Genomic DNA, 27072 nt, shown 5'->3' on the forward strand with positions numbered 1-27072 from the left:
TTTTATCCCCAGGGGTACAGGTCTGTGAATCGCCAGGTTTACACACTTCACAGCACTCACCATAGCACATACCCTCCCCAATGTCCATAACCCCACCCCCTTTTACCCAACCCCCCTCCCCCCATCAACCCTCAGTTTGTTTTGTGAGATTAAGAGTCACTTATGTGATTAAGAGTCACAAGTCACCCATCTTGTTTCATTTACTCTTCTCCTACCCCCTTAACCTCCCATGTTGCATCTCCTCTCCCTCATACGAGGGAGATCATGATAGTTGAATTCTTATCTGTAGTAACTTAGCTGAGGTTTTCTAGACCCAATTTGCTTTTTTTTAAAGATTTATTTCTTTGAGAGAGACAGAGAGCTTGCGTATGAGTGTGCACATGAGTGGGGGGGTGGGGCAGAGAGAATCTTCAAGCGGACATTGTGCTGAGCACAAAGCCTGACGGCAGAACCAATCTCACAAACCATGAGATCATGACCAGAGCCAAAACCTGAGAATTGGAGGCTCAACTGACTGAGCCACCTAGGTTCCCCTTAGACCCAATTTATAAGAAAGAAAATCCATCTATTTCTCTCCAGCTACACTGTAACTATGAACAACTGGAATAGCCTCTTCACATGGCTCTGTTTCCCTCAGCTTCTCTGCAATGCATTCCTCACAGAGCCTCCAGAGTGATCTTCAAAATGTAAATTGTATCATATTACTCACTTTCCTAAAATCCTCTAAGGGTTTCCCATTTCAAATTCTCACAGGTCTCATCTCTTATCAGTCAGGCTCCCTCACCAAAGTCCTGCCAAAGCTTGTTCCATCTCAGGTTACGTGTATTTGCATGTTTCTCTGCCTTGAATGCTCTTCCACAAGATCTTCATATGCCTTCTTCCTTCTTGCCACTCATGTCTCCCATGTCTTCAGTATGGATCACCTGTATCCACTTAGCCATGGCTATCTGTTTAAGCAAACTTGCTGAAGTGTACCAGAATTACACTGGGGGATTTTGTCTAACACATTTTTAATCCTATGGTGGTAACACATGGGAGCTTACTAGAAATGCAGAATTGAGGGCCCCATCCCACACCTACTGAAACAAACAAAAAAAATGTATTTTAATGAGATCACTAGGTGAACTCCATAGACCTTAAAGCTTATAAAGCACTGGTCTAACATATAGTGGCTAAAAGATTTCTTCTTTTTCTGTTAGTGATCATTTAGGAATAATTAGCCCAATTGACAGTTTTAAGCAATAGGGCTATATATATCTAGGTTCATGAATTCTATTGAATGTTGACTGATTTGAATATAGTCTGTTATTTTTATGCTTATTTGCAGAAATCTTTCCTAAACACTTGATTTAATGCTTTTCCTTTTGAATGTGTATTGGTCTATTTGGAACATAATTAGATTATTTTCTCAAGTTTGGGTTACTTAAGCAGGAAAGGAATTTCTAGTTTTCTCTATAATACTAAATCCCAAGTCTTAAAATGAGCACCTTTATAGTATTTCATCACGGTTTTAGAAGAAATATACATTTTTGAGGAATAATAATGCCATAGTCATCATAATTGTTTAAGTTTCTAGCTCATGTTGTTAATGCACAAAATCTACAAAACATTAAATTATGGACCAAATTACCTAAGAGCAGTTTTAGGAAGAAAGTCTTTTAATAAAGAGTGAACACTACAACGAACTTTAAATAAATTCATAAAACCTTGAAGTGCAATAAATGCTTTTTATTGTATGCTCATTTCAATGAGTAACATTTAGAAATAATAATCCCACATAACAATGACAATCTTATTTTACAGCGTGTACATCATTTACAGCCACATAACACACTATTTTAAATTTTCCAAATTTAATATTCTGAAGTGAAGAAAGATAAAAAAATTTATTCTCAAGGAACAGATTCTCATCTGGTGCAGAAACAGAAAGGTGAACATTATTTCAAACACAAAGCCACAATATAGCTAAAGTAAAATTACATTTTAATTATGTTGAACAGCTGAGTGTAAACATGAAGCAACTATAACTTAAAAGTACACATCATATGCATTACATTTATGAACAAGATTTTCATTAAAATTTCCCTAAACCAGTTTTTTATATTAAGCGCCATTTTGATTTGCAGCATGCTAACACAAAGCGTTGTTAAAAGGATGCATATTTTAAATTTATACACTGTAAACTGAATATCCACCTCCAAACTCTATTGGCAACACAGTGTTTTGTTAAATACTGTATGTATGCTGCCTCACGTTGAAAATGTATGTTAATAATATGGTATATAGATTTTAAAAATCAAAATTTTCAATAATGGCATAAAATTGCACCTTTAAACATTAGAGCAAGTAAGACTAAACCAACCCTACTTGCTGAGATTGACCTAAAAAGAAACTTCTAAACATTGTTTTTTAAGAAAACTGTGTTCTCTCAATTTAATCTTTAGATCATTAAGAAATATAGTGCTAACTTTATTTGCAACACTACTGCTGCATCTGTTTTAGAAAGCCACATTTGACTCAAATATACTTTTGTCATATATGCCATACTGAAAAATCAACTTGAACATCAGAAAAAAGGGAACTTTCATCTCAGACTTCACTTTAGACTTCAGCAAAGAATGCTATATTTTAAACATCCTATCCTGTGATAAAATCTTAGCAGCTCTGAAATTCTTTTTAATAGCATTGAATTAATATAAGCTGTTTTTCAGTGACATTTCTTTTAATGAATACACAAAACTTTTGCCATTTCTGGAATTCAATTTTCAGATACCATAAAAAAGGATCAATGACTAAGTGACCGATGGATGACTGCATTTTATTGCCCCACCTCATTTCGAAAATCACATAAAAGTGAGACTTGCTTGCCACAGCAAAGCATTGCTAAACTCAATTGATTATGATTTCTTCAGAAACATTTATCTCTAGTGTGATCAGCCAAATAAAGTCATTGTCTTTGCTTTTCCCTTCTGTAGTTTAATTATACATATAATACTATTAAATAGACACTTAAGAGTTTTTCTTCAACCGTTCTATGGTGCTTCTTAAATTCTTTAACTAATTTTCAAAGGGCACGAGATCCCCCGTCAATTCAAATATTTCAAGATCTCTAATACAAAGAATGTAAAGTTATGATTTACTATCAAGCTTTGGAACTACATGAAACAGTTCATGAAATTTTCCTCCCATGTAGCATATCATATTCTTGAAATAGCTTCCTTCTTTATATTGATCTTATTACATTAGAGCCTCTTTGTGGTGCCTCATAATATGCTGATTTTTTTCTGATGGTCTTCGGAATCCCTTCTTGCAGAATTCACACCTGTGTGGGTAGTCTTTTGTATGTATTGATATCACATGTCGTTTAAAGCCAGATGCATCTGTAGTGCTATATTCACAATACTCACATTGATAAATCTTCCTTCCAGTGTGGGTCTTCATATGTTTTTTGAGCTCATTTTGTTGTCTGAACCCTCTCTTGCACCTTTTACACTTCAATGACTGATCCTTTGTGTGAACTGAAAGGATATGACCACTAAGAATAAACGGATCTGATGTTTTAAAGTCACAGTGCCTACACTGATGAATCTTCCTACCCTTATGGATATCGCTATGCTTTTTGAGCTCAGAAGGACGATGGAAACCTTTTTCACAGACCTCACATTTGTGAGGAAAATCCTTAGTATGGACAGATATGATGTGCCGCTTAAGGTCACTTGAGTTGGTGCTCTTATGGTCACAATGAGGACACTGGTGTGTCTTATGTCCTTGAAACAAATCCAGATGGCGTTGAAGCTCCCTCTCATCACCAAATGCTTGAGGACAATGCTCACATTTATATGGTAAACTGCTACCATGCTTAGACTTAATGTGAGTTTTCAGATTTGACTGATCTGCACATCTGAAGACACAGTACTGACACTGATATGGTTTCTCACCAGTATGGGTTCTCATATGTTTCTTGAGTTCAGAAGGATGTCGAAAGCCCTTCCCACACTCAACACAAACATGAGGAAAATTCTTGCTGTGAACAGCCAGTAAATGTCTGTTTAATAGTCCTTGTTCTGCAGTTTCATAGTCACAGTATTTGCACTTGTGCATCTTCGGCTCCTTGTCTCTTAATATAAGTTTATTTGAACTCAGTGGACTAGCCTCTCTGTATCTTCGTGTGTATTCTGTAAATTCATGGGTTTTGTCAACTTTGTTTATAAGCTTATGGCTTTCCAAGTGGTTATGGAAACTCACTTTCTTGTTAGTTGTAAAGTCACAATCTGTACACTGATATTTTTTTCTCATCAAGTGATCAGGATGATTCTTCATGTGTCTTTTCAAGAATCCCCTGGATTTAAACTTTTTTGTGCAAATATGGCAAGGGTATACTGTCAGGGGCTGTCCATCAGGGCCTATTATAACAGCTACATTAAAAAAAAAAAGGAAGTTGTGACATTTGGCCAGGTGTTTTAAAGGGTTTTACAATAAAGGTGCTAAAATTAGCTGGCATTCACAATGTGAAAACTATACTAGTAGAATAGAATCTTGCAGGATAAAATGTACATTGAAAGCAACTTATGATAAAATAGCTCACTAAAAAGTACTAAGCATCTTTGCACTATAGATTACTCACCTACCAACATTTTATATACATTTTGTAAACTAGAAATAGGCACCCTTTATTGTGAAACCAACCTGAAAATTCTCATTTGGGTAAAGAGCAAACATAGTTTATATACCAGTCAAATATTTTAAAAAAAACAACTATTTAAATCAAACACAGGTATATGGAAGTGGGTCTACACTGTAAAAACTAACTCTATTTTCTTTGCTTATAAAAAAATGACTTCCACATTTCAAATCATGGCAATATTCATAAAAGAAAGTAGTAGTATTTTACCTGTTTGCCACTGCCTTGTTTCTCCCCTTCTCCTCTTCTTGGCTTTTTGTTTAAGTACTTTATTTGTATTAATGCTATCACAAATTTGAAGGTACTGTGCTGCTGTACTACTTCTGCTTTCTAATGTTGAGTCCAAGGCATTTCCTGGAAAAAAATTAATACACTATTAAATTACATAATATTTATACTTTTTGCTTTTGGTTAGATGAATTACTAGATATGACATGGCATTAAGTTGCCATTGTGGTGCTAAATTTCACAAAGTATATCCATATTCTCTCTTTTATACCCTTATACACACACATACATATACACACACACAAAAAATCTGTAAACACTAGAAATATCATGTGAAATTAACTTTAAAATATCTCGATTTATTCATCCTAAAGCAATAAACTAATAAGATGAATGTAACATGAGAGACTTTTATGGCCAAAACAAAATATTAGCATCAGATCAATTTCTCACCAATGAAGGCTGATGAAGTTAAAGAGACTTAGCAAAGAAATATGTATGTGTCAGTGAACCAATATGGTCATGGTGACAATGTGTAATATATAACAAACAATATATCTCTTGTATATATGCCTTAGGATAATTTAATTAATGTAAAAAGTATTAAGACTGATATTAAAGACTAAAGATAGATGTGGCAGGCAATTTACCACACTTTCAGTGGCATCAGTGTATACAGAATAAAGTACTTAATAAAATCTCAGTTCTCACAAATCTGTTTTGTCATGCAATTTAGTTTAAAAATGTAGACCCATGGGGCACCTGAGTGGCTCAGTCCATTAAGCATCTGACTTGATTTCAGCTCAGGTCAGGATCTCAGAGTTGTGAGATCAAGCCCCCCATCGAGCCCCGCGCCAAGCCTTGTGATAGGCTTTGCACTGAGTACAGTCTGCTTGTCCCTCTTCCTCTGTTCCTCCCCCTGATCTCGCTCTCAAATAATTACATATATATAAATATGTAAAAAAAATGTAGACCTGCAAAGCCATTTAGCTTATAGGCTGTGATGTATGCCTCTCATCATTTCCTCTGATATCTACATTTAAATTTAGAGTCAAGTATCTCCTAAAGGTAGAAACAGAAGAGTCGGACATTTTATCATGAGAAAAAGTCTCTTTGCTTAAGAAAATAAAAAGAACTATCAACCATGGAATAACACTATATGTAGTATGTATTATAACTAAAAAGAAAAATGAAGCTGACACATAGGTTTTATTTAACAGTTATGTACATCTACTGGTTGCCACAGAAATTAAGAAAATAGTTCTGTCCCAAGGAAGACATTAACAAGGGTTTATATCATGGATAATTTTTACTTTATTTTCAAAATAATTTCTATTTTATAATTTTCTCCATAACAACCTTTTATGATTCATGTTGTAAGTTGCCCAACATTTTTATCTTGAGATAAATCTAAAATGAACTGAGTTCACAGAATAACACACATTACGTCTGTAAAAAAAGCAATTGCCCCAAACAGCAAACTCCTATGTATTTAACTAGATAAGATATGACCAGGCAAGTCGGAGTCTAACATATGTGTCTTTACACACAAACCAGTAACTGCTTATTTTCCAACCAGTATATAAAACTAGTTATTTAACTTACATCTCATATATAATGCTCTCTCACCTGATGCTTGACAATCTTCATACCTCCGGGAAACTCTTCTTTCTTCTCCTAAAAAAAAAAAAAAACTAATTAAAAACTTAAATGCTGAGTATAATGATTACTAGTGGATCACATCTTAATCTACAAAAATCTTACTTTGACCACTGTTCCTTGGATTAAAAATTTTTTTTGTTGAGTTCTTCCTCTCCCATAGATTAGATATAATTTCACGCACTGAAAATAATGGCTACTGTTAGCATCCTTGGAACTGTTAACATCCAGAACAATCTTACATTTTAAATAAAAATTGAGTAGATATTTCTGCAGAATACACTCAAAATTGAAGATGCTCAATAAACGACTGTTGAATGAATGAACCTTTGAAAAAACCAAGATAAGATAATGAATTGGAACACCAAAATTTTTCAAAGTAAAGAGTATACCTGGACCTTCTTGTAAATTAAGTAAGAATGAGGTAAAATAGAAAAAAAAAAACTTGATAAATTAACCTTCCATTAGATACTTTGTAGAAGAGCATACCTGGATTTGTTTCTTTTCAAACCCCAAAAATCTTATTTGTGTTGTTAAAACATGAAATAAGTTTTTGAAAAAAGGGAAGGATCAATTTTCAAAGGATATTCCTATTTTAGAAAAATAAAAGCTTTTTATGGTACTCACTTATGCAGGTAGGATTTTAAGTAAATCCTACTGAAAAACAATGCATTAAGCAAGGTTTATTTTAAATAACATAAGATACATGGTAGGAAAGTCATGTAAAAGTACCTAGAGATTAATCAGTCCACAGCAAAACATTTTATAATATTAGTCAACTCATGGGGGGGCATTAGCACAGCATATTTAATGACCTAAAGGCTGATCAAATAGATATGTACTTATCAGGTGAAAAAATACCAGTGTCCTACCATATGCCGCAGCCCAGACAACAGGGACAATTGTTTTATTAACATCAGAGTCCTCAAGCTGAGTCTCAGGGAGAGAAGTTCCTTCCTCTTCCCCTACAATGACTTCCATGTAAACTTCATCTGCTATTTCAGCGCAACCTAAATTTTAGAAATAATGGCTTGTTTATAACCCCAAATATTTAATAAATGGGTAAAAATTCCAAACAATTTAAATCTTTCAACTGTCAAGATTTCAGTTTGGTTAATTTAAAAATGACATTAGGCACTTTGGAGACTAGTGCCACTAGGAGACAATCATTTATCAAAACTCTTATTCTCCTCTTAGAACCTACCCTATGAAAAGGAGTTTTAGGTTATAGAAATCATGTGCGCTTGAAATATACTGACTGATTTTACAGTCCATTGGGCATTACAAATTTGTAAAAAAAGGTTGCAGTCCATAATTCTGCCTGATTGTTCTTTGGAACTCAGAAAGCATTTCCCGTAGAATCAATACTAGAAAGTGGTCCTTGCTACCCCACATTCTGTAACTTAAATGCAGTAGTGTACATGCAAAGAAAAGTAGTAAAAAATAGTAGTAATTAAAAAATTAAATAAAATAATTAAAATCACATATATATGTAATATATATCCATACACACACACACACACACAATACATATATAAGCTGGTGTTCACGAATATGTGGACACCTTTTAAGAGGCAGGATTTTCAGAGACCCTACTGAGAAAAAAAAAGCATTAAGTGAGACTCATTTTTAAAGAATATAGTATTGGTGTAAAAAAATTTAAACCTACAGGGTCATTTAGTATATTTTTTGTGATATAACCCACTTAGATTTAAGCTGTTAAGTAAAAAATTGGCTTGAATTTATGCTTTTCCTTTGACTCGCACCCTGGGATCTTCTATTCACTATGGAAGAAATGTGGAAAAAAATGTGGGGAAAAAGTATCCCTCTTCTCCCAAGTTTCCCTTCTTTCAACTGATGAGAAAGAGACACTGATTGAAGTTTGCCACATGCCCAAGGAGTTCTGGCATCAGCTAACCTCAGCTTCAGTCTCCCACCTTCCATTGTGTCCCTTTACCAACCAATGAGTAAAAAAAATAATAATAATAAAGAATTTAGAGGCCAATAGAAATTATTTTCCTCTTCAATCAAATCCTCTAGACTTACTTGTTCTTATATTTTCAACTGTAGTGTATTATTCATGTTTGGGATTGGAATTCAGCTTCCCATGGCTTCTAGGGAAGGAAATCTCAGGAGTGGAGATCAGAGTACAGTATAGGTAAAACTGAGTATCATCCAGGTAATGTACTGAAGTGGCGGCTCTTGCCCATCTAGGGCAAAACAAAATAGTTTTTTTTCTCAGCATATCAAGAAGACAGAAGAAGCCTTAGGGAAGGACTGCATTCCTACACTGAGGTGAAAAGAAAGTAGGGAGAGAGTAATATGTCTTCGTAAGGAAATGGGCAGCATGGCGGGAAAGGAAATCTGAGGAGTTATTTTCACCCTGTGGTACTCAGCCCCAAGAAACCTTAAACAGCAACTACTTGGAGACCATCAAAGGCATAATAAGTAAATATTCTGGCAGCTTCACCTATTTGGAAGAATACTTACTTATCTAATCCTTCAGTGACAGAAGGAGAACCACCAGTTAACCCTTCCATTGCTAAATCCAGAGAGAGGCCAACAGTGTTCACTGCCATGTGGAAAGTACACTGGCAGTATTTAGGCAGATATGAGTTGAAATCCTACATTCCTCACTTAATATTGAAATTATCTTGGGTTACTCAATATCCCTGAGCATTTTTTTCCTTCCATAAAACGAAGATAATACCACCTACCTCAGAGACGAGTTGTGAGTTTTAACATGTATGCAATATATCCAATAACACACAAAATAAATTTCCAATAATTCCATATATATTTGTGGGGACTAATGAAGTCAGGAACCATATGTTATTTATCTCTGTATCCCTGGAATCTGAGACATAGTATTTCATGTTTGCTGATTTGAACAATACATGTATGCATGACTGGACAAAAGGACCATTTCCTTTTAAAATAATTACAGTAAAGGTCAGACTTATTTTATTGTACTTAGTTCCTATATAGTGCTTATATTTCTGAGATTGCTTAATCTTTTTTTTTTAGAAAGAATTCATGATGGCTACTGACAAGTCACTACAGTGCCCTTGTACTGATATCTTACTAATATCATCTTCTTCTTGAGAAGAATCTTTAACTGCCATGTAAACCATCTTCTCCCGCTGCATTCGGCTCTGGTCAAGCACTCCAGCTACAGAATGTCCATTGGTGTACTCACTCTCTGTGACAATTTCTGTTCCACCTTAAAAATTAAATCACATATCAAAATAGAGAAGTATCATGGAATAATTTCCTAAATTAGTAAGAAGGATGTGTAAGAAATATTTTCCTGGGTGCCTGGGTGGCTCAGTTGGTTAAAGTGCTTCAGCTCAGATCATGATCCCAGAGTCCTGGGATGGTGCCCTGCATCAGGCTACCCACTTAGCAGGAAGTCTGCTTCTCTCTCTGCCCCTCAACCCACACATGCTCTCTCTCTTACTCTGTCTCTCTCTCCAATAAATACATAAAATCTTCAAAATTTTTTTAAAAAGGGGCATTTTCCTTTAGAAAAAAGTATTCCCCAAAATATTCCAATATAAATTTCCAAGTGTCAAGAGAATTTTCTTATAAATTACACTCTAAATTTCAGTAACCACTGAGAAATAAAAACAAATGTTAACACATTATACACATGCCAAGCACTATATAAGTCTTTAACATGTGTTTTGCCCATTTAATCCTCACAATAGCCCTATGAGGTAGTTACTGTCATTATGGCCATTTCATGGATGAGGAAACTGAGACAGAAGGAGGTTAAGTAACTCACCAATAGCCACTCAGCTAACCTGCAAAACTAGGATTTCTAAGTAGCCTGCCTCTAGCGTACCCTTAAACACTCAATATAACTTTCTACTCTAAATCAAATCCTCTCCACTCATTTGTTTTTGTAGTTCCAACTGTAATAGTCTACTTATGCTGAAAGAATCCAAGAATGACATATTCTGCATTCCTTTTTATTCATATATAATTTTTTAATATTCCATCCCCAAAGAAACCTATAAAACATCTGCACTTTAAAGACAATTTTAGAATAGTTGCCAGAAAAGAATTAGTTTTAATTCTTATTATAGCAATAAATTAAGATTTGTACCTATTTCAACATCATCTTCAGCCTCAGCTTTAAATATATACACTTTAATTACTTCTGAACCAAATGCATCTTCTTTAACATCTTCTTGTGAACCATCACTTCCGATTTTTAATGGTGTGTTCCCCATATGCTCTAATTTTTCCCCAACATCATCCACTGTAAAATATAAAGAAGAAACTATTTTAGTCAAAAAGTACAATTGACATTTAGTGGATGTTAAGCATAAGTGAAACATGAATGTGTTAATCACCTATCCACTATCTTCACTTAATGAATTATTGTGCAACTATTGAAAGTGATATGATTCATGAAAAAAACAGTATATGAGATCAGATACATTACATGATCATAACCATATAAAAACTTATTCGGAAATTTTAATTTATATATGAAATACTTAATAACCATAGGGTTTTAATTAAAACAGTTTGGGAAATGATTAAATCATCTTCCATTACGTTCAACATTTTAAGTTAAATCTTAACACCCAGTCAATAAACAGAAAAAAATCAAAACATAAAATACATAGTACTCATAAAATAAGCTCACATAAACAATAATTCCTAAATAAAATAGCAATATTTCTAAAACAAATTAGCATACGAAATCTAGAATTAAATAAGAGGAAACAGAAAACAGCTGAATTATTTTATAAAAAGGACCTTTTAGGAATTAAAAAAATAAAATCTTAATACTTTTGATTCCTCTTAAATCAATGGAAGACAACTTCAAACCAGAAATTTTGTGTACTTCTATATTTACTAACATATGCTAGACTCCAAAATCATGTAGAAATGTAAAGCAACAATATGAAAATATTACTTACATTTTAAGTATGCTTAAAATTTTGATTCTCTGCTTTACAGTCTTTAAGAATAACATTTATTTTCCATGAATACTATGCACAAACTATGCAATAAATATATATTAATAAACTTTGTTCTTTGACCACAAATATTAAGTAATACATTTCCCCAAATATTATATGTCTACTATTTTTTATTTCAATGTTTGTACCTATGAAAACTGAAATGTAATCTGTACGGAAAATCTTCTCCTTCCTATTATGTATATCATAGCATCATATATGAAACATAAAATCCTAAAGCCTCTGCCTATATCTAAACTGTTCTAGAACTGCTTAGAACAAGAATAAAGTGACATAAAAAAGATAATTCAGTACTCTTAAAAAAATGAATTTCAAGAAGATCTAAATGGGTCAAAGTCCAGATCTCCCTTACCTCAGTTTTAAATCTGATACCTACAAGCTCGAAAATATTCTTTTGGCCTTTCAAAATGGTGAAAGACACTAAGTTTCAGAAATTCTTTTTAACAATGCAAAGCTACTTTAACTTTGTGATAAAAGAGAAATGATTCCATACTATTTAAGAGTTCAAATAGCCTGTCTATGAAAGGACCCAAATGATCAAAATAAATAGAATAAATATTTTCATTCCATAATAGCCCTTAATTCTAATACTATATTTTTTGGCAAAATTATTTTTGACAATGGGACAGATTAAAATGAAAGAATAAAAGATGATGAAGTATCTGATATTGAATTAGTAGCTTCTTTTAAAATCTGTTAAATTAAAACAATGATATCACAGAAAAAAGAGGCAAGTTATGCTTCCAGAAAATGCTTTCTCATTCTTGAAAATAAAGACATAGGTTATGCAAAAACCTCAGAAAGTGTCCAAAATATTAATTTCTTAACTCAGAATAACTAACAGTAAATTAATAGAATACTGAAAATACTCTCATTTGATATAATTGAATAGTTTAAAGTGATCATAGTTCCTTCAGCAAAAACTGAATTAAAACTACAATTCACAAAATTTAAGCTCATGAAATGAAATACAGTTTGTGGTCACTTCTCCATAGCTTTGTACCATAGCTTTTACTTTAAGTACAGAAATAACTGTTGCTATTCTGGTTCCATCTATACCATGCCTTAAGGTCCATAGCTTAATGTATCCATTATTTTCTACTTAGATTCTTCAGAATGAACAATTTTGAAATATATGGAGTAACCCAACTTGTTCTGTATTTTAAGTTCATAAAAGATGATAAAGTTATTAAGGATGCTCTTGTGCAGTTTTAAAAGATAAACCATGAACTTAACCAAGATATGTTCTATATTCTTTGTTATAGAAAGTAACAAAGTTGACAAAGACTTAATAGACAATGGAGTGATTTTAGAAAAGGATCCTCAAAGATCTTCTTAATGCAAATAATACTCAAAATACCCCAAACTAAGGCTTAACCTTTTTGCTTGTTGTAAGGCTTGCAATATCCAAGTCTCACAGTGCTGTTTCTTAACCCACAAGACGTTCCAGACAGTAATAGCAGGTAATATTATACGCATCACAGAATTCTACTGGTGCTAAATGTAACATAAAACAGTAAGATGCATTGTTGGCAAGTTTGCTAATGTTTAATATTCTTTTATATATCTCAACACAATTTGATTAAAAATTCAATATTCCTTTTAAAAGCTGAGTAGGCTTTTTAACTGTACCCCTTTTGTGTTACATCTACCAAAATTATCTGGTAGATATGTTATGATCAATATAGAGTATATTAATGCTCTATTATTATAATAACCACAGAAATCAGGTCAGGCAACATGTAAAGGATCTATACTTCATAGCACTGAAACAACCAAAAGTTAGTAACATTTAGATTACGAAGGTGTTCTATTCCCAGGTGTAAACCCAAGATATCTTAAAACATATGTCTGCATCATATCATGTACATGAATCTTCATAGCAGCATTATTCATAACAGCCCAAAAGTAGAAACAACCTAAATGTCTATTAACCAATGAATAGGTAAATAAAATGTATACCCTTATAATGAAATATCAGTAACAAAAAGGAATGAAGTACTAACACATAACACATGCTACAATATGGATGATACTTGAAAGCATTATGCTAAGTGAAAGAAGTCAGACATAAAGGGCCACAAATTACATGATACTGTTTATATGAAATGTTGAGAATAGGCAAATCTATAGAAACAGAAATTGGATTAGTGATGGCCAGGGGAGGGGGAGTGGTAGGTGGAGGAGGGTGGGTCCAGGGTGACTACTAAAGGGCATGGGGTTACTTTTTGGAGTGAGGAAAAAAATTCCAAAATTGTGGTGATGGTTATACAATGCTATGAATATATTAAAACCACTGTGTGCCTTAAATGGTGAATTTTATGACATGTGAACTGTGTCTCAACAAAGTCATTATATTAAAAAAATACAAAGGTTTTAACTTTTTGTTTTAAGCCTTGAAATCGGTGAGGTTTGATGGGATTTCCCATAATGACCCTACCAGGAAATTTTGCTTTATACAAAGTTATGTTCCTGAAAGAAATATAAACAAATTTTATAGGTAAAAAACAATTAATACTTTATATTGGTTCTTTATCTAATGGAACATCCCTCTTCCAGTGCAGCTCTTATAAAGGTCACCTATATAAAAGTCACCTATAAATGTTTTATGGATGTTAGGTATTTTTAAAGAAGAGCACACCTAATATAATTTTAGAATTATACAGTTGTTCTATATTAATTTTCAAGTTGCTTAAGCACAAGTGGGAAACCCTAAACATCTGCTAAGACAGAGAATTTGTGACATTTGGCCTGAAAGGGGAAAAAGCTCAAATGCTCCTCAGATATGAGAGAAGACAAACTCCCTAACTGTAAAATTCAGCTACTGAAAAGATTTCCTTATGCGAATATTTAGGGATTCAGGAACAAGACAAAGGTCTGTTTTAATTCCTCTACTTTATCTTTTAGATATTTTGAAAATCTCTATCTTGGAAAAAAAACAAAACAGAAAAGAGGACTTTTAAAATTAGCACTGAGGCCTTTATGGCAATTTATTCTCATAACTCCTGTAAGATTCAATGGCCAAGAGAAACCAAGAGGTAAAGAAAATGAAATGAAAATTATGAAGGAAGAAAGGGAAAAGCTAAATCAAAAGAGAATAAAATAAAATAAATGAAAATTGTAATGAGTAAGTAGCTCCAATTTGAGTATAACCATTATAAAAACGGTCAAGGATCTGTGTGGTGAGAAAATGGGTGATATAAAAAAATATTTAATTTTTGCATATTCCATTTTCTACAGTAAAAAACTGCTTAGGTTTTAAATGGATTTTAAAAAATCTTGCTGTTTCTTTACTAATGATTAAGGAGTTAATTAATTCCCAGTCTAAATTTCCCCTAGAATGGTCCCACAGCAGTCCCAGCATTATTCGAGCAATACGATTTTCTTTATAATCTTCAGTTTACTCCTATTAGAGTAGGACAAAAATCCTTTGCATTTAACATATATGGCAATATAAAGATAAACAGTGTAAATTAAAATATTCTGGAAACTCTTAAAAATCTTCTGCAGAATCAAATCATAGCAGATATGTTAAGGTCTGACAATTCACAAAACATATGATGTCTAAATTTTAAATTACTCTAATATCAAAGAGTTTGATCTGACAAGTACTTTTTTAAAGGCACAATATTATTTTGATACAGAACGGCTGCCAACTTTTGTCACACCATTTTATATGATCATAACCATAGTTTTTTTTTAACATCAAGCTAAGATGTAAATATGAATTGCTTTAGTAATGGACATCAATTTAAAAAGAGGTAATAACATTTGCAGACAGTATTTTAGTGGCACAACTTATTCCCTTAGAAACAATGTAAATATTCACCCTGAAAAGTGGTTATAGAGGGAAAAAGTTAACATGCTAGACTTCAGAATCATATTTACAAATTAAATAAATCCAATTGGTTTTTAGTTTTAAATTCACTGATACACATATAACATACAATCACTTTATAAACACATACACATAACTCTACCTGTTGATGTACTTCCCAATCAATCCTTTTTTATTTTAAAAAGAGAAGCACAAAAATCCACCATGAAAAAGTGAAGTTTTATCTAATCTTTAGTACTTCCAGCATGATCCCTTCAAATTTTTAAAGAATAGACCCACTTCTTCCTCACGCTCCTTCAATAACTCATCATGAGATTTTTATTATTGTTGCTGTTCAGGCAAACCCACCACTTAAAATGAGAACAAGATATTTCTATCTTCCTCCTTCAGATAGAATGTCTTATAGACATCATAAAGCAATCTGAAATAAACACAGTAAAGTATTTTTTGCTTAGAATATACACATGCACATTTAGACAAACAAAATAAACAGGGAGAATTGCAGAACACAGAGTTTAAGATCTCCTTTTCAAGTATTTATTAAAAAATTAATTACACATTTCTTAATATATTATGCTTAAATTCCTAAGCAAAACTGAGCTGAAAACTCCAGTACCTGCTACAATAAAAAGAAAGCAGTGGCTACATAAACTTCCCAATTTGAAATATATATATTTACCATTGAAAACTTTATCAGTTAATGTTCTCATTGAACCTTCCTTTCTGCTCTAAGATATTAACTACATTATTTTGCTTAATTCTGGATATGAACTTTCAATGAGTAAATTAAAAATATGAGCAAGTTCAAAAGAGCATCACAACCATACAGCTTTGGAAAAAATTATTTTTCAAAAAGATTATCCCCATGATTTTTATTGAATAAATTCCCCATCCCAGAAAGCCTTCCCAGGTTATATATAAATCAATCTCCCAAGTAATTCTGTCTTTTGTTTCACTTACAAGATATCATTAAGTAGTCTTCAGAAGTGCTCTTGACATCATCATCATCATCATCATCATCATCATCATCTTCGGTTTTAATAGTAACTGAAGAACCAGGAACACCACCAGCTGCTTGAATCACAGTTTCTGTATCTGAGTTAGTTACAAGAACCTCCTCTGATACCATTGTGGGAGAGTCAACTCCTGAAACACAATCTTGGACCACATGTTCTAAGTGTCCATCAGGACCAGTAACGAGGTCAGCCACAAAAACCTGCTCAGGTACTCTAACAGTTTCTGTAATTAGCTCAGAAGTCAAGATATGATCACTATCATCTTCCTCTAAATCTTCTTCAATAGCAACATCAGCTTCAAGTACAGCTTCAGGAACAATTACACCTTCTGTTACTACATCAGTCTCAGTGATGATATCAGGCCCATGGACAACTTCAGCTGCAAGGCCATGATCAAGGGTTATCCCATCATCTGTGACAACATCAGAAACTAATACAGCCTCAGGAACTGAAACAACAATATGGTCTCCATCGATATGTGCAGTACCAGCCATTCCAGCCACTATAATACAAACAATTATCCAAAAAAAGTAAAGTTATTTTATTAATTAAAAGTACCATATTTAATGTATGAGATGATACAAAACATTTTAAAAATAGGAAATCGTTCTGGCCAAACTATCATTAAAAAAAAAAACAAAAAACAACACTGACAAATTAATGGCACTAAAAACCATCACCAGCGGCATCTGGCTGGCTTAGTCGGTAGAATACATGACTCTTAGAACCAGGGTTGTGAGTTCAAGCCCCACATTGGGCATAGAGCTTACATAAAAGTGAAAAACAAACAAAATAGCACCAACCAGGCACTGGGGTGAAGGTAGGTGAAAACAATGTCAGTAAAAATCTAAATCACGACCTTAAAAATAATGCACTTTATTTTCAAGTAAAACATGAAAGCCACATGAGATATCATTATATTAGAACAGCTAAAATTAAAAAAAAAAAGAATAATATCACTACAGGTTGGTGAGGACACAAAGAAACGGTCTGTCATACATTGCTGGTAGAAATGTAAAATGGTAGCAGCAACTCTGGAAAATATATGCCAGTTTCCTACAAAATTAAACATGTATTTACCATACAACTCAGCAATAACACTCCAAGGCATTTTCCCCAGAGATATTAAAACATATGTTTACACAAAAAACTGTAGATGAAAATTCATAACAGGGGTGCCTGGGTGGCTCAATCATTAAGCGTTTGCCTTCATCTGAGGTCATGATCCCAGGGTCCTGGGATCGAGCCCCGCATCGGGCTACCTGCTGGGTGGGAAGCCTGCTTCTCCCTCTCCCACTCCCCCCTCTTGTGTTCCCTCTCTCACTGTGTCTCTCTCTGTCAAATAAATAAATAAAATCTTAAAAAAAATTCATAAGAGACCATAGTAGCTTACACATAATAGCAAAAAACTGAAAATAACCCAAATGTACTCCCAGTAGATAAATAGTTGATAAAACCAACTCTGGCACATCTTTCCCACGGAATACAAAAAGGGGATAGACTATCCATACATTCAACACCTGAATGAATCTCCAGAATTGATATTGTACTACAGTTATATAAGATGGCACCACTGGAAGAAGAGGAGTACAGGTTACGCAGGACATTATGTATTATTTTTTCTACTTCCTGTGAGTCTTGTATTTCAAAAAACTAAAATTAAAATTAAAAGGACACACAAACATAAATGGGTACTAATATGTTTAAGTTAGTAAAATACGACAAGGTAGCTATATTATAAAATATGCATTATAAACATAAAAGTCTCTAAATTTATAAAAATTGCTATATTTAAAAGAGGAAGGAATCTTTTAACACCTGATTTTGGGGGGAAAATTCCAACTCATTTTAGATAAAGATTTGGTTTGATATAATTAATACATAGGGACTCTAAATTGCATTAAATTCTAAACTAGTAAATCTGCAGGAACAAAGCTTTAAACAATGTTTTTCTTGAGTAGCATGGTAAACACCAACTCCTACCCCCGTTACAAATGTAAAAGTGTAAAATCCCTTCATGAGGAACTCTTAAATCCTGCCTCACTGAAGTGTACAGGAAACAAGTTAATAGAGTTTATGGACCAGGTTATAACAAAATTATCTACATTAATAATCTAATACAAAGCCTTCTTCACAGAAAGTCATACCTGAAAGAGTGTCATCTGCTATCCAGGGTTCATTATTATTAACCAATGCATTATGGAAGTCAGTTAACAAGTCAGGATGGAGAACAATGGACATTATTAATACTCTTACCCAACAAAAGATAAGGTGAGAAGGGAAAGCTACCTTTCAGAATTATCTTCCTTTCAATCCCTCTGCATTGTTCTCAGTATTCTCAAACTCTTGCCTAAACCACCATATTATCCCAAAAGGACATAGCCTCAATCTTGGAAATCTGGTAGACAAAGAGAGTATGTATGAAACAAGTACTTCCTATTCACTTGTTTCTCCACCGGCCATTTTGGAGACAGGCAGTTGGTGAAGGTTCAAATTCAGCATTCAACCAGATTAGGAATGTGGTTTTTAGCAAAGAAAAATTAAATGCTAAACCTATAAAATTCACAGTATTGGAATTCTATGTATATAAAAAATTAAATTAATATTTTATAAAATCCTTCCACAGGTCAGACTTAAAATATGGAAAATTCTGGAGGTTAGTGTGGTTCCTGAGAATAGACACTAGGTAATGATGGAAGCAGAGAATAATGCTTAGTGCTGGCCTGGGTTCAGATGAACCCGGCTGGGAGGGTTCTAGCCTCTACTCTAGTAGGAACTTGCCCGACAGAATAAATCAGATCTAAGCTAAAATAAATCCAAATATGCTTGTTTACACTGAACTAAATAATATCAAGGATCCTAGATAAGGAATTGACAAGTTCCCCACAGGGTGCTGGCAGATTACTCAGGACAAGATCCAAGACATTTCCTATTAAATTTGCTTTTTCCTCTTATCAGCTCATCTGCTAGATCCCAATGAATTTCTAAATAAAGTGAGGTATTTAACTACACACTAGCTATATGAACCAATGACTATGAACCAAGCAACCTGCTAATATTTTTACATGTATTACCTGTGTTATTATCTTTTTAAATATGAAGAAACTATAAAAAGTATGAAGGAATTATGGTTTAAAGAAGTTAAATAAGCTTGCTCAAGGTTTAAGCTGAGGACTGAACTTACTGTTTAACTAGACTTAATTCTACCCGCCAAAAGGAGAATAGAATTTACTTACCATAGAGACTGTTTTGTTTTGTTATTTTTTTTTCTTTTTTTAAGAGATTTATAGGGTTAACCTCACTATTAAAGGAATAGTTTGAGAGAGGAAAGAGTAAAAAAATCTGGGGCACCTGGGTAGCTCAGTTAAGCATCCAACTCTTGATCTGGGTTCAGATCATGATCTCAGGGTTGTGAGACCGAGCCCCACATTAGGCTCTATGCTGGGCATGGATACTGCTTAAGAGTCTCTCTCTATCGTTCTCCCTCTCCCCATCCCTACTTGTGCATGCATTCTCTCTTGTCTCTTTAAAAAAAAATGAGTAAAAAGATCTATCACATAGTCACTCAATTAAATTTTAAAACATTTAATAAGCAGCATTAAGTGGCATTAACTATTTATGTCACTAGGTGACAAATTATAAATGGTAAGAAATCATTATTTAAAAAGTGTGAAAGAAATTGTATAACCAAACAACAGTAAGAAATAAGTCATCATTTCAAGCATTTCCCATTTTACTAAAGTTATTTCATTTAAATGTAAATACCTGGAATTTCACCAGAGGTATAGGATAAAATTTGGTATTTGTTGGGTCTATCTTGGGCCACTATCTAAGGATGTTTTGCTATTTAACTCACAGAGCAACACAGAGTTTTTGCATCAATAAAATCTTAACTAGTAAATTCAGAGGCACAGATTCCAAGGACAACTATTATACTGAGACACAAGCAAAGTTATTACACAAATCATGCAAATTTTTTAAATCTCAGGGGCACAAGGGTGGCTCAGTTGGTTAAGCTCTGCCTTTGGCTCAGGTCATGATCCCAGAGTCCTGGGATCCAGCCTGGGCGGGGCTCCCTGCTGAGCAGGGGTCTGCTTCTCCCTCTCTCTCTGCCCCTCCCCCTGTTCATGCTCACTCTCTCACACTCTCTCTCAAATAAATAAAATTTAAAAAAAAATTTTAATCTCAAATATCCTTCAAAAGAAACTGGTCTAATGAGTTTCTGAATTAAATTACTATTTCAAATCCTTAATATAGTAGCGATCTTATCCCCACCAAGAACATTATAGAATTAAAAGATCCTGTGATACATAGTATCATTACATAGTATCCTTACTTGGCTAGCTCTACCTGTATATGCGAAAGTGTTTCACAAACATCATTTATTTATGGGACTGCAAATATCTAAGTTTTGATATTCGTAGAAATTTAAAGAGAAGCTGATAAAGGCTACAATACTGATAAAACTTAAAGGCCACAAAGGGTATGGTTCCACTTATATATAGGTAAATCCATAGACAGAAATATTAGTGCTTGCCTAAGTCTGGAGCAGTGTTGGGGGTGACTGCTAATGAGTATTAGGTTTTATTTTTCCAATGACAAAATGTTCTATAATTAGGTAGCAGTGATGTTTGCACAACTCTGTGAATATACTAAAACCATTGAATTTTATTCTTTAAAATGGGTGAATTGCATGTTATATGAATTATTATCTCAATAAAAAATAAAATAAGAAAAAAAAGAATGTACATAATGTATTTCAATATGCACGTTCTACTTCCCTAGCAACTAAAAGGAAGTATTAGACATAATAAAGGATTAATTAAATCTTAAGTCACCAAGGAGGAATAATGAAAAAGGTAAGAGGAAGACCAAGTAAATATTCACCAGAACTAAATAGATATATTTTTTTCAATCTTAGAAAGGTGTCAGGCTTTACTTGTTAACAGGCAACTTCTTCAGGAGTGAAGGGGGTCTGACACTTCTCCAAATGCTACAGGGTAGGTTAAATTTTGTATCATATGGAGAAAATGCTGTATTTCTTCCAATTCTAAGATATTTTTTTAATAGATTTTATTTATTAATTTGAGAGAGAGAAAGAGAGCACAAGCAGAGGGAGCAGCAGGAGAGGGAGAAGGAGGCTCCCTGCTAAGCAGGGAACCTGATGCAGGGCTCTATCTCAGACCCTGGGATCATGACCTGGGCCAAAGGCAAACACTTTAACCAGCTGGGCCACACAAGTACCCTCTAAGATATTTTTAAAAGGCAAAAAAATTAAAGGTGACATTTCAACCAACACTTCTGAACACTGAACACTTACTATTCTGAAGTTCAAGTGTTCCAGTATTTTAAAAACTATTTCTAGCGAGGAATTCACAAAATTCTTTGTGAAATCTTTACTCTTCAGTTCTTTGTTCTGCTTCTAGAATTTATTCCTGTACTTTTTTCATCCAAGATTACTTCTAAGTTATCCATAATCAACACAATTGACTTCTGACTCATTTAGCAAAATGAATCAATGATTGTTTTCTATTTCATCAATTCACTACACAGTCATCTCGATCTCCCACCACATTCAATCTTGATCTATGCACCACATCTTTATTCATCAGACAAAAGTGTCAAGGAATCGTAGAACTGGAGAGGACCTTAAATGTTATCTAGTCCAATCCCCTCACAAAGTGAGTTAAGTAATTTGCCCAAGTTTACACAGATAGCTAACAGGACTGCCAAGACTAGAATCCAGTTCTTCTGACTCACAATACTGTAGGCCTTACAAGGGACAAAATAACATATTCACATTAATGTGAAAACATTGGTAGCATTTTCTTAACTGAGAAAAGCATTATTAGTTGTAATCCCCCATCCCAATATCATCTTTGATAATTCCATAATACCTTGTTTTCTCTTTACTTTTTATCCCAATTTACTATTTGTCTTTTCTACTCTCACTCCACTTTTCTTCAATTCTTTTTTTTAATCATTTTTTAAATTTATTTTCAGCATAACAGTATTCATTGTTTTTGCACCACACCCAGTGCTCCATGCAGTCCGTGCCCTCTCTAATACCCACCACCTGGTTCCCCCAACCTCCCACCCCCCGCCCCTTCAAAACACTCAGGTTGTTTTTCAGAGTCCATAGTCTCTCATGGTTCACCTCCCCTTCCAATTTTCCCCAACTCCCTTCCCTTAACTCCCCATGTCCTCCATGTCACTTTTCTTCAATTCTTACCACACTATCCCTGCCTTTTATACTTCGGATACTTCAATCTTTTCTATAATTCAGACTGACCCTGCCCCGATTCAGTTTCTTTGTTGACTGTGATAGTCTTAACATTTCATCCAAATAACTACTGTTAAGAGTCTACTAAAAAACTTGGCCACAAAAGTAGGGAATCTTTTTTTTTTTAAAGGAAAAATGTGATGTTATTAGAAACAACTTTCTGAGGATATTGCATCAGAATATAATTAATCACATATTGCATGATTTTCCTATATCTCACTATATAAACACCTAACTTCTCTGTAATGACTGAAGTAGTTCCTTTTCCAGTTTTAGCAGCAATACAATTTAAAATGAACTTTAGAAAGTCAATTTAATAATTCCTACATTTGAGAACTGATGTTTTTATTTATGTAAACTGAGTTTTTTTTTCATTTTCAATGTCACATTACCATTATATTCTAAGTTTCCTTACTTCACCCTTCCCACAAAATTTTAAGAATGATTTTAAGAAAACTACGGACAAATAGTTTACTTTAAGAAAATGAGCCCTACAAATGAATTTTCCTAGCAAAAGAACAACTTTTCTTAAACCATCTCCTTCTTCAATATAGTTTTGATATTTAGTATGCTATGACTCTTTAAAAAAAAAAGAAAAAAAAATACAACAAAGAAAATGCTTTACCAAAATCCTGCATAATCATGGTATGGGCCATTCTACAGTCTGATGTGTGCAATCCAAGACTTCCGCCACCTGAATCCATATTTAGCAAAGTTCATTCACAAACCTCTGTAAAAGAAATGGTTTTAAAAATAGTTTAAATACATTTAGGCCAAAGTATGTTGTTCTGAGGAAAATGCAATGGATAATATGCCTCAGAACCAGGTGTGCAAATCTTATTACAAAGGAAAATAAAAACCTTGATTAGTTACTTTATGTGACAAGCATAAGTAAAAGAAAGGCTAAGTGAAAGGAAATAAATTAAAGATAATGGAGAATAAGGCACAGTAAGGGTGACAAGCCACAGGGGAAGTGATAGAAGCAAGCAAAAGAACAAAACGGTAGCACTGACGCTCCAGTTAAAATGTAGGTTATAAAAGAAGAAAAAGAACAAGATGACAACAGACAATATGGGATATGTATACATTACTAGAGGACTCAGATGTCTAGTATTAGTGAATTTCATCCAGTGGCTCTCATCCATTTCTTCCAGACCCAGCTCAGCCCTGCAGCGGAGCTCTGCAGATAAACTTGTGTTCACCTCTGGCTCCCGGGTTTCTACTTATAATGTAAAATGTTCTATCCCAGTTTCCCTGGAGTTCTTTGAGCCAGTAAGGACTTCTGGCCTCACTCTACTACATTCTCTTGTCTCATAGTTTTGAGGACTCATGAAACATGACTGCTTCCTAAATATGGTAGAGATAAGATCAATCACATACAAACATTTAGCAAATTGTTCCTTTCAGAATATCATTTACTTATAATTGTACAACTGATTTTTTTCTCTTAATCATTAATAAAGTCACTCTAGCTTCAAGATAGTTTTGAAAGCAAGGATTCTATTTCATTTCAAGTGATGTATCCTATATTTAAGATCACCAGACAGTATGGAACCTAAAGTCAAATGCTGTCACTAAGTATATTTCTTACAATTATATATGTGCATTTCCCCTTCAAACATAAAATTCTAAGTATATCAACCAAAAAACTGTCAATTTTATAAAGCATTTGTCTCATTTTTATTTAGAAGTGTTGAATAAATTGGGCTATATTGCACAAAAGATGAGGTTATATCGTTAAACTTTTAGAAAGCTGCCATGTAAAGCAACTTAATCTATCCTTAAGATCACAAAGATTTTGTTTCCTTGCCTTAAAGTTCTGTTAAGTGTACAGAAGGCAGGAGAATATAACATTTTAATCATGTATATAAAAATCCTTACAGCAGTAGGTGTCCTTTCTGTTTATCAAATATTTCAACAAAATTACTTTATGTATTAACAAAATTTCAAAGTTTTAGAAATTCTTGGCTATATTTTGTCTTTTTTCTCCCTTTTTTTTCAAATACCACATTGTTTCCTGCCTCCAAAATGAAGCCATCAGAGGCCAGGAGAGTTCATGATAAACCACCTAGAGTTCATGATAAACTACCCCAGTGTTTACAGAGATAAATCAAAATGCCATAAGGACTTATTTTTAACATTTAAAACAGTGTACTATTTCAACTTTAATTAGAATAATTGCTTTCTTTATCACATCACTAATAGAACAATTACAAATGCCTGAAAATGTTTTAAACACTTACTTTTAATTATTAAATAAGATAAAACAATTTTGTTAATCACCTTAATATGACTGTCTCGAAGAGATTGTAGATTTTCTTACATATTGTAAAATAAAATCTGCAACAATTTGTTTTTGTTATTTTTCCTTCTGACTTATGTTATTTTCTTTGGAAAAACGTTCTCTTTACCTATTGTAAAAATACATTCATAATTAGACATTTTAAAACATTTTAAACCAAATCTCTTATACAACTTGGGAATTTTCTTTACACTTTAGCATGCAGGGTGAGGATGAGAAGGGCTCAAATGCTCAAATCTGTTCATCTAAAAAGCATCAGAATGGATTCCGACAGAAACAACTATCTACTACGATATAAGCAACAATACTACACTCAGAATTCAACCACTTCATTACATCAAATCTTCTCTAAAACACATTTAAAAATCACTAGCAACACCTTATTTTGGAAAGTGAAAGAGAATCAACCAAGGGCAAGCTTTCTCCTTGCCAAATGGATAGAGAAAAATCTAGCGCTCAATTAAGTGTAAAATTTTTAACACATAGTGCAACTACTGCAGGAAGTATCACACTGTATGAAAGCCCAATAAATAAATTGGAGCACCTTTTCCCATATAGGAAGTTTAAAATAAGATCAATAATAAATAAGGTATGAGAACAGCATTGTGTTAAGTATTCAATAGCCAAAGATAGCTGGGCTCCTCAGTATTCTCAAGAGTATCTCACATCCTTATTGAATGGAGGTAACCGCTAAGTACGCTTCAAGTAAACATCTTCCTATCAGTGTACGGGGAGAAGAAATCACAAAACAATCAAAAGAAAAAAAAAATTTACTCTCATCCGTCTCATCCAAACAGCTCATTCCAGACCTTGCTTCTTGATGATGTAAACAGGGTGAGAGGGGAAGAGAAATCTTAAGGCAGCAGAGCAAGAGAATGTGAAAGTAGTATTTGCGGAGACAGCAGACAAAGGAGCTCTGGCAAGTAGCAGTATTGCAGCTTTGGACGCAACCCGCTTCCCGCATAAGTCTCCCTTTCCCACGACCATGCCAAGTTTCAGTCATTTAGGGCAGAACGCACACATGTGCCCTCTTCTATATTCCCCATATGACTGGATTTTAAACCGAACCAGAGAACCTTCTCCGTGGAAAGGCAGAAAGCGAAGAGACAAGAATACCCTTTCCCCTCCTCCCTCCTCTCACTTGGTGCAGCGGTTGCCACCGCTGCTACCCACGCCGTGCTGCCCAACCCCTCATCCTCCTCGCGCTCTCTCAGCCCCGCTACACAGGAGACGGCTGGGAACCAAAATGGTGGTGTGTCAGTGGAGGCGACAACTGCCGCACACACCCGCCCTCCCCCCAGGCTCTGCCTGCTCCCTACCCCCTAATATGCCCGATTCGGTGCCACCTCCTTGCAAACGCCAGCATCCCTCACGCATTCCAAGGTTACCATAAACAGCAGGCGGGGTGGGGGACAGAGAAACGGGCGGGGGCGCCAATGAAAGGAATACTGGGGGGTGTCGCCGAGAGAAAATGCCAGGGGGATGCCGCATTCTTCAATTCACCGTTTTGTTTTCCGCCATTTTCCCGTCACCCTAAACCACCGACGGTCTCAACGACGGCTCTTGCCCCTAGGGGTTCTGGCCTAGAGGAAGGAGAGGTGGCCTGTAGGGGGAAACCCTCCACTTCCCTCCATTCCTCCAGTCGCCAGCTGCGGCTGAGAGGAAAAACTGCCAGACCGAGGGGGAGGCAAAGCTGAGGGACTAGACGCCACTTCCATTGTTCCCTTCGCCCCACACTACAGGCTGGGTGTGAGCCTCTCCTCCTCTCCCACGGGCGACACGGAGCGCCGCGGAACCAGATCCCTCGACTTTCTCTTCAGGAGTCTACTTACCTGCTGCCACCACTGCCGCCGCCGCCGCCGCCGCCGCCGCCGGTAGGATTCTGACCGCGCTCCAGATTTCTGCAGGGGTCGGCAGCTGTGGATCTGTAAGGTCCTCACATTCGGGTTTCCGAGGTTCCGCAGCCCGAGCCAATCACAAGCTACTCTGCGTCTGGGAGGCGCGCCGCCTTGTCCTTCTTTATATCGCTGCCGACTTGCTGAGGTTGCATTACGTCACGCTGCCC

General features: G+C 34.7%; 2 protein-coding genes across 13 annotated transcripts in view; both read right to left on the reverse strand.

The window, feature by feature from the left end:
• LOC116861910 (MICOS complex subunit MIC27-like) overlaps positions 1-27072 on the reverse strand; it is a 552532-nt gene that overhangs the window by 268898 nt on the left and 256562 nt on the right. The gene's annotated exons all lie outside the window — the stretch shown is intronic.
• ZNF711 (zinc finger protein 711) lies at positions 1711-26858 on the reverse strand. 12 transcript variants are annotated; one of them, XM_032848789.1, is made up of 11 exons: positions 24989-25112; positions 23797-24052; positions 23331-23435; positions 16367-16936; positions 10680-10835; positions 9654-9791; positions 7441-7578; positions 6674-6751; positions 6539-6586; positions 4892-5035; positions 1711-4415 (listed from the first exon to the last, which is right to left on the reverse strand). In XM_032848789.1, the coding sequence occupies exons 3-11, from the start codon at positions 23407-23409 to the stop codon at positions 3238-3240; spliced, it is 2529 nt and encodes an 842-aa protein (XP_032704680.1). In that variant the 5' UTR covers positions 23410-23435; positions 23797-24052; positions 24989-25112; the 3' UTR covers positions 1711-3237. The 12 variants fall into 12 exon arrangements, with proteins under 12 accessions (XP_032704680.1, XP_032704681.1, XP_032704683.1 ...); XM_032848790.1 differs by having other exon boundaries at positions 23792-24052; XM_032848792.1 differs by lacking the exons at positions 23797-24052; positions 24989-25112 and adding an exon at positions 26840-26858.

Source organism: Lontra canadensis, unplaced genomic scaffold, assembly GCF_010015895.1.
Source record: "Lontra canadensis isolate GAN:19392208 unplaced genomic scaffold, GSC_riverotter_1.0 scaffold209, whole genome shotgun sequence".
Classification (NCBI taxonomy): Eukaryota; Metazoa; Chordata; class Mammalia; order Carnivora; family Mustelidae; genus Lontra; species Lontra canadensis.